This window comes from Perissodus microlepis, chromosome 6, assembly GCF_051167445.1.
Source record: "Perissodus microlepis isolate ML-2025 ecotype Zambia chromosome 6, ASM5116744v1, whole genome shotgun sequence".
Classification (NCBI taxonomy): Eukaryota; Metazoa; Chordata; class Actinopteri; order Cichliformes; family Cichlidae; genus Perissodus; species Perissodus microlepis.
This window is the reverse complement of record NC_140466.1, coordinates 1,419,714-1,428,923: the sequence shown is the minus strand read 5'-3', so window position 1 is coordinate 1,428,923 and position 9,210 is coordinate 1,419,714. Positions and strand designations below refer to the sequence as shown.

Here is a 9,210-nt window from a genome sequence, read left to right as displayed (position 1 = left end):
CCCGGGCTTTGCTCAGCTTGCTTTGCTATGTGTTGTCTTGCTGCTCTGTGTGTTGTACTGTTTCAGTGTTCATCTGATTCTGTTTATTCTGTTTCAATAACTCTGCTGTTTCCAGAGGATCCTTTTGAGTGATTGGATTGTAATTGGATCTAAAAAGCTGGATCTCCACACCACTGGCTGGAGAAGGTTACCATGTTGGCTTTAAAATTTGGGAGCCGACAGTTTGTATGACCAGAGTTTCTGTGGAGTGACCCGTGAATAGAAAACCTGCAGCATCTTTACCTCAAACTTCATATTCAATCATAGAAACAGAAAATACAACATCAAGCTTTAAAAGAAGGACAGACCAGATCCAAGCTGTGGTCGCAAATTTTGAAGCCATCACGATAACCTTCTCCCACCAACGATGTGGAGATCCAACCTCTTTAGATCCAATTAAAATCAAGACACTCAAAAAGATGCTCTGGAAAAGAGTAGAATTCTTGGAACAGAGTTTAATACACTGAATCATATGAACAGCAGGAAAAATACATACAGACATTTAGCAAGAGAATTACATAGCAGAAAGCAAGCAAAGCAAAACCCCGGGGTGTACAGCCTTAAGCACAGACAGCAGAGCAACACAGAGATGGACAGAGAGCAACAGCAGAGGGGAAAAAAGAGCTGGGGGTGTCCTCTGGTCCCCTAATATATAAGGACCAGTATCCCCGCCCCCTGCTGCTGGGTAACTTTCCCACCCATCCAAACACAGCTGCAGGGGTCAGGTAGCGGCCAAGGTCTTGGCCAAAGGCCAGTCAGGACTCCGACTACCCCTTGCTCTGGCTTATCACAATAGGTCATGACACGGTCAAACATCACACATTAATCCTAATTATTAAATCTTATACAGCAAGTGGCACAATCTTATAACATATAATCTTATAACTACATAGGTTACATGCTTTCTCATATATAAAAACACTTCAGTGTGGGTTCAAAGTATGTGTGTGTGTGATTATATCGTATGATATTTTATTGTGATGTGTTCAGGATCTCTGTTACAATGTTACTGTTTTGGTTGTGCTGCATGAAAGACGTTGAGTGTGTATTAGGGGAGGTTAGTTAGCGGAGCTGGAGAGTGAGTTATTCAGGCGAACTCTCAACAGCATCAACTGCCCTGTTACTGTACCACCTTAATAAACCTCGGTGAAGCAAAATGTCTTGCGCTTAAGACTCTACATAAAAGTTAAAATATATATGTTCAGTTCACATAGATATATAGTGTATATAGTTACATAGTTATACATATCACACAAAAATCCACCACAAAGCTGTGACATGTTTTGATGCAACCTATTAAGCTTTAATCAGAGACAGTATCAGAGGCTATAAATGGATTACACTCGCTCCACACACTGTTTGTATTTCAGTTCACACAATCAGAGGCGCCGACAGAATGACCAGAGTGCACGATGCAGCTGTGATTTTGAGGAGCACATGTTAATCTTGCTGTGACGAACACACACATTTAAAAGTTAGACATGGATGGATCCTCCTCTCTGCATGTTACTCTTCCTCTTGGTCTTATTCTCTTTCTCCCCTTGGTTGCTAAACATTTGAAATACATTTATGTGCAACAGCACCATTGGTATTGCAGATAAGACACTTCATTTCATCCATTTCTTGCTGCCTGTAGCATCGGAATATATGCTGAAGACCATTTGACCTTTTATCTTTGTCCTTTGTCCCTTTTTCTGCGATTGCGTCCCCAAGCCTCTCAAGTGATTCACGCAGTGCATTCACACGATCATTATTATTATTATTATCATCAGGTCTAAATACATCTGAAAACACAACAACATAATTCGTCCAGTTCGTTATCGCTGGTATTTTACTGAGAATATTCCGATTGTTGTCTGGGTTGGTACATGTTTTATTACATGGGGAGGCACGGACGTAGAAAACCATCAGATCATCTTTGGAATTTTTCCTAATTTTGTCGTTATCTTTGAAATAGTTCAGGGTTCGGAACTCAGCATGAGCAGCCTGAGCATACAGAATGTTATAATCTATTTCACAAAATGTTTCAATATCAGCCCATGTCTTTATCTCCTTTTCCTTATCTTTCTTACAACTTTTCAGGACATCAGGCCACTGTACACGTTCTTTAGGACACTGAGTTAGAACATTGGGCCACCTCAGCACTGTGGCTGCCACCACTCTGTCACCTATGTGTACATCACAGTTTAGAATATCCTTCCTCACTTTTTCACCATCATCAGGGACTTTGCTCATATCAAACATGTTTGTTTGCTTATTGCGTGGGACGCTCACGGCCACACTGAACATGGGGGGAATTCTGTCAGAGCAAACAGAGAAAATTCACCTGTAAAACATTTTCTTTATAACGTGAAGACAAAAGTATCCAGAGTGTTAAACCAGCCAAAGTGAGTTTAGTCTCATTTTGCTGAGGAAATCAGTCTATTTCTTTTTTTGGATTTTTTTAAGCCCTGAAATTGAGAACAACTTAAACATCCAGTTATAAATAACAGTGAGTTTGTAATGATGCATTTGTTCTGTCAGTCTCTGCTTCTACGTGTAGTTCTACTTATCTCTGTTTCTGGCACGTTACTATAAAGTACACTGTAAGTACTGTGCTGCAGATTAAAGTGACCTTTGTTACTGACCTGTTGCCGGCTTTATTAGTGTATTCTGGTGTGTACCTGCCAAAAGACACACACACAGGTTCTGATGTTGATTTCATTTGGAAAGATTTACATGAAACCACAACGATGTTGGTTTGTTTCACTGAGAGTTTGTGAAACGACAGAGTTAAACAGAGGCTGATCTGTGTTAGAGTCCAGTGTGATACACTTTTAATAGCATATTAGCCACATGTTACTCTGATGCTCACAGTGTCTTTGTTAAAAACAGCTGCTGTAAACATCATCATCAGTTTTCTTTTGTATTTCACAGAAAGTTCACTCACCTGTTCAGAATGTCTTGTACAATTGGTGCGAGCTGGTGTCGCTCAATCACAGTCTCACCGTTTGTAACAGTCATCAAAACAACGACCGCTACAAAAACCCAGTAAGGAGCAGCCATCTGAGTGGGTTTAACAAACAGCGACAAAAATACCAATAAGAAGACTGAATATATTACAGCATCAAATGTAATCTGTTCAACAAAACTATCTCTAATTCTCCCAGATTATCAGCTCTGCTCCACCAATTTATTTACCGAATAAACAGTAAATAACCCTAAACCCTAAGTACCAACTTATAACTGAATAAAGTCAATGTTAGAGAGGAGCAAGGGTCTTCAAAGTCCAACTGAAGGTGCACCAAAAACTCATGAAACAACAGTGTGACGAGAGTCAAGTACAAACCTTCACAGCTGCTGCCCAAAAGGAAGAAGAGACCTGAAACCAACAGAAATAAAAGGTTATTTGTCTCATATTTCTCTCAGCATTGACTTTCAGTCCTCACACTGACTCGGGTGAGTCAGTGTGAGGACTGAAACAGGTTTATGTTGCTGGGATCATTCATGCTTTTCATAAAGGCCTTTTGAAAGTAACTAAGGCTGTATCCCAATTCAGGGTCTGCAGCCTTAAAGTACGCAGCCTCAACGATCCTCAAGGGCCGCGCACTTAAAGACCGCTGAGGCCGGAAGTGCGAGGCTTGTGAAATGGGACGGTCTAGCCTCCGTTGCGCTGCCCAGGTTGCCTAGCAACCATGATCCTAACAGCTGTACGTTTCATACAGCTTTGTTTGACAGAAATGAAGAAGAAAATCTTTTGTTCATTTGTTTGTTTCTTTCTACATGAGCTTTGATCATTCTCGGTAAGATTAAGCTCAGCTATTGAACGGCGTATATTTTAAAGTAAAGGCTGTAAAACCAAGTTAGTACAAACGTCACTATTGTCACATAACTTTGCCGACATGTGGCCAACAGTAATGTTTTAATGTTCTTAGTTATTAAACATTTGCACATAAATAAGTGACGTCATATTCAGTACTTAAAGTTTACTCTTCGGCCGCCCCTCATCCACCGTTTTTTTCGGCAAAATTATCCACACCCACCGCCACGCTATGCATTCTGGGATATGTTGGGCCACGAAGTCTACACCGCCACGTCCTTAAAATTCAGGGAAATGAAGGACGCATTTGAGGGCCGCATTTCGAGCAGCCTTCGAATTGGGACAGCCTTCGGCGCGCCGCTGTGACGTAATTGGTCTTAAAATGCGGCCTTTAAGGCTGCAGACCCTGAATTGGGATACAGCCTATGTTTTGAAAAGTGGTATATACAGTCATGGTACAAAGAGCGTAGAGCGTCTTTCAAGTCCTTTCAAACTTTTATGGGACATGATAAAAGTAATTTGGTCCTTACCAGTGTTGGGTTTATACTCAAGAAAGCAGTATATTACAGATTACTCGTTAGTTTTCTTAACCGCCTAAGACCCGAACTCTTTCATGGCATGCATTTTTAATTTTTCTTTGCTATTTGGGCTGACTGGGACCTGATGAATGTAAAAACAAACAATTACCAAGTTTTTTTTCTTTACCTAATTTTTGTTTCTGAGAAAAATTAGATCCACATATGAGGACATTCGTTTTAAATTTTGATAGAACAGTGGCTGTATAATATCCTCGTAAGGGGATATCAGGCCCTTGTCAATCAATCAATCAATCAAAGCTTTATTTGTCACATGCAGGTTGCCCCGCAGTGAAATGAGACACCCCCCTGACCTTACACACATAACACAGACATTACATGGGGTTACAAGTTGGAGATCAGTAGCGTTACAGAAAAACACTGAAATGTACACAACAATGGGAAGGTACAAGAGGAAAAAAAGAGACCTCTACTCATGCTGTGCTTCCATGGTAGGACAGCACGAGAACAGGAAACAAAAAAACTCCTCTGCACAAAAAAGCACATAAATGTTCACAGCACAACATTGTGAAAGACATGACAAGCCACAGGGTTGGGTGGGGGGTGAGGAGTAATCCCAGGCAACACAGCAGCCATCCTGCCACTGCGCCGACTCGCCAGCGCGGGCCCAGACCCGCCTCGTGTTCCCAGGAGGCAACAAGCATCGAAGGCATTGGAAGGGGAGGGGGGATGAGTGAGTGCTTATCAGTGTAAGTGTATGTGTGTGCGTGTCCATAGTTCAGCTGAGACAGTGTCCTTTGCCCTATCAGGCTAAGTAAACAGTCCTCCAGCCAATTCAGGTGGCCTTGCATGGAATGGGAAGAATAGTCATCACACAGTCGTTATCAGGGAGTGTTTGTCTGGCTTCAGCCTTGGGCCTGCAGCTGGCGTCGTGGTGGTGTCCGCATTACGATGTCGATTTTGTTGATTTTTCTTTTATGCGAGCAGCCAGGAGAATTTCAAGCTGCTCTTTAACACTCTGACGCTGGTCTCTCAATCTCCCGTTGGAGAGCCGCGAGACTCCCCATGATGGTATCAAACTTCTGGTCCGTGGTGTTGTCATTCTTTTGATTCTGAGACCTCACAACTGCAGAGATCTGTTCCGCGATGTGATCCAACTTTCGCTCAAGGGTCTCATTTTGAGCAGGCCTCTCTCTGATGTATCCCACCATACGCTCAATGGTGTTGTTTTGAGTCTTCACAGCAGCTGTAAGCGTCTCCAAGGTGTTAACCATGCTGCGTTCGTTGTGAGAGGTCGCGCCTCGTCCCATCGCTTTGATTCCAGCGGGCAGCCTTGGGGGGGTTTGAACAGCCGGTTCCGCTCTCTTATTTCTCCGATAAGTCAGGGCCAAGCCAGCTCCGATCAGCCAGAACCCTGTTATCATGGTTCTGAATAGGTAGATATCTTCATCGTCCTCGATCGACAGTCCCGCCAGGCACATGACCCTCCAGTTCTGCCACCCGTCCATCGTGTATCCGGCAGAGAAAAATTAAGTATTTTGGTCTAAATAACCTAAAATGTCATATCCACATATATCACATATGTCAAAGTCAAGGCCCGCGGGCCACATCTGGCCCGGCATACATTTATATCCGGCCCGCGAGATCATTTTATATAGATGTATTATTATTGTCATGCATGGCCCGGCGATATGAGGCGCTAATAATATACAAACTACAGATCCCATGATGCAGCGCTGCAGCCTCCTTGCTGAACGCTAGGCTACCTGGGAACATTCCCGCGTCAATCAAGTCAAACTTCTGTTATTGCGAAGCTCGCCGCTCACAATGGTGGAGAGAAAAGTTGATTCTGAAAGCAGAGCCTTTCAGCGCCAGTGGGTGACTGAATATCTGTTTACAGACATTGCTGGTAAACCCGTGTGTCTTATTAGTGGAGCTAATGTGGCTGTAATGAAGGAATTTAATTTAAGACGGCACTACGAGACAAAACGTCAGGATAAGCTGAAAAACCTAAATGCAGAGCAGAAACTACAGAAAGTAGAAGAGCTAAAGAAGAATCTGACATTTCAGCAGACGTTTGTCACCAGAGCAAAATCACAAAGTGAAGCTGTTGTGAAAGCAAGTTTTATTGTAGCAGAGGAGATCAGCCAAATCAGTCTGGCTATTTACCGAGGGAGAGTTTCTGTGCTGCATGATGAAGGTGTGTGATGTCTTGTGTCCAGACAAAACGCAGATTTTGGCAAATGTGAGCCTGAGGAGAAATATCAATCAATCCAATCAATCAAGGCTTTATTCGTCACATGCAGGTTGCCTTGCAGTGAAATGGGGATGAGTGTGTGCGTATCAGTGTATATGTGTGCGTGTGTGTGTCCAGAGTTCAGCTGAGACAGTGTCCTTCGCCCTGCCAGGCTAAGTAAACAGTCTTCCAGCCAACCCAGGTGGCCTTGCATGGAATGGGAAGGAACAGACTAAACACAGTCGTTATCAGGGTGTTGTTGTTCAGCTCCAGCCTTGAGCCCACAGCTGGCGCCGAAGCGATAGCCGCATTATGATGGTGGTTTTTCTTTTATGCGAACAACTCATATGAATTTCAAAGCTGTTCTAACAGTCCACACTGGTCTCTCAATCTCCCGTTGGAGAGCCGCGAGATTCTCCATGATGTTATCAACCTTACGCTCCGTGATGTTGTCATTCTTGTGCTGAAAGAGCCGACTCTGAGAACTCACGACCACAGTGAGCTGCTCCAAGATGTGATCCAACTTGCGCTCAGAGATCTTATTCTGAGTATTCACGGCAGCTGTAAGCTTCTCCAAGATCTTAACCATGCTGCACTCAATGAGCCCATTCCAAGAAGTCGCGCCTCGTCCCATCGTTTCAATCCCAGCGGGCAGCCTTGTGGGGGTTTGAACAGCCAGTTCCGCTTCCTTAATTCTTCAATAAGTCAGGGCCAAGCCAGCTCTGATCAGCAAGAACCCTGTTACCATGGTTCCGAATAGGTAGATATCTTCAGCACTCAGGCTCACCCGAGCCCAGACTTCTCATTGAGAAAAGGGTGTCAATTGCATTCAGGGACCAGTCGATCAAATCCATAATTCCTCTTTTAGGTTTTAGAGAACAGACTGTGAGAGAGTGTTCCAGGGAAAAGTAAAAACACAAGACAAGACAAGGACACAAGAGGCTAAGCAGGGAAGCTAAGGGAGAGGAGGAGGAGGAGGAGAAAAGTGCGACCGCCTTCGCTGAGAGCCAAACGAGAAAAAAAAAAAAAAAAAGCATACACAAGGTTGAAGCCGCATGTAGACAGAGCTGGGGCATTGCTTCAGAAATGGAACTAATAAACTAATAAACGATTGCTGATCGGGTTTGTGGGATGGCCACTGATTTAAGAACACAGTTGTGTGAAAGAAGCAAAAACTCAGTTTTATCTGAATTTAGAAGCAGAAAATTAAAGCTCATTATGTATCTAAAATATCCCAGCTGTTTAACCAATAAAAGTGGGTATCATCTGCATAGCAGTGAAAATGTATGCTGTGCCTTCTAAAGCACGTATAATGTAAACAGAACTGGTATTAGCACAGAAGCCCTTGGAGCTTCATAATTAACCTCAGTGTGTGTGAAGAGGACTCTCCATTTAATAATAGCTGCAATAAAATGTTATGGTCAGCAGTATCAAATGCTGCAATTTAGTCTAGCAGGAAAGATTTCAACATTTCAATATGAATGAAGGCTGAAAACTAATTAGATTAATTTTTGATTACCATTTCGTTTGTAACACCGAACATATTAAAGGATGATTTAAGGCTGTTTTGGTCTTAAGGTTCACAGGAACAGTTTAATTAGACAGCTGTTTACTATTTTTTACTTTATTTTCTTGCTTTCATCACTGACATGTTCAATATGCTAACTATATCAGATGAGAAAATAAATCCCTGTGTAGTTAAAAAAAACTTTAATCAAACTGAAATGTTGCTGAACTCTGATGCGCGCGTCTTTTAATCTTGTCAACAAGACTACGGTACCAAATCAACTTGATGAAGATCTCCTCTGAAAAATACATACTCACGAGACAAAGTAAAAGATGAGCCCTCACAGCTGGTAGTACAAAACACAGTGACTTGTGTATTAGGTACCCTCACTCCAAAAGCATATATCTATATATATGGAATCTCCAAGAATATCATCCCAAATGGCATTCAGGGGGTTGTTACTGTAAAAAAAAATTATTTTTTTTAAAGCAGTAGAATTTCCATCTGAAAATGTTGAATTTTAGTAAAAACAATGCTTTGTAGCTTGATACTGTAATAACAGACAAAGTGGATGTTTAAAAAGTCTTTTGTACGAAGCATTTGAAATGCAATACGTCTCCTTATCAGCTGGAAATATTAAAGCCAGAACTTACAACACGATACTTTTTACTTCATGTACAGGGTTTCCAAAATAAGTTTTATTTCAAGTAAACAAAGTAATACATTTGATTCAGGAAAAACAGATCATCACATTTATTCTTGTAAAGGGTTTTCTAAAACGTTTTATTTCATGTAAAGAGTTTCCAAGGCTGTTAGCCGCGTTGCCCTGTATTGAACTTATTTACAGTGTGTCAGTAAAGGGTGACATGCACTTATGGCCCCTGTGTTGAATGAGCCCATGTTGGGTTTGTGAATTTGACACCTTAAGGTTTTGAAGGTGGGGATACATGCTCCTGGTGAGCATAAGATGTCTGATATCAGCTTGACATCTCAGTTATAAATGGAACCGAAAATGTTTTTGGAAGTATGACTAATGTATAATCTGACTTCTAAGGTACGCACAACAAGGCCTAGAAGACAAGGGGACAGTTTA

The 9,210-nt window shown here is 42.1% G+C and overlaps 1 protein-coding gene across 1 annotated transcript; it reads right to left on the bottom strand.

The window, feature by feature from the left end:
- Positions 1 to 200: 200 nt before the first annotated feature.
- On the bottom strand, positions 201 to 3,469 carry LOC146384769 (uncharacterized). The gene is made up of 4 exons (XM_084929846.1): positions 3,368 to 3,469; positions 2,969 to 3,084; positions 2,667 to 2,702; positions 201 to 2,338 (listed from the first exon to the last, which is right to left on the bottom strand). The coding sequence occupies exons 1-4, from the start codon at positions 3,434 to 3,436 to the stop codon at positions 1,588 to 1,590; spliced, it is 972 nt and encodes a 323-aa protein (XP_084785972.1). The 5' UTR covers positions 3,437 to 3,469; the 3' UTR covers positions 201 to 1,587.
- Between the last annotated feature and the right edge of the window lie 5,741 nt (positions 3,470 to 9,210).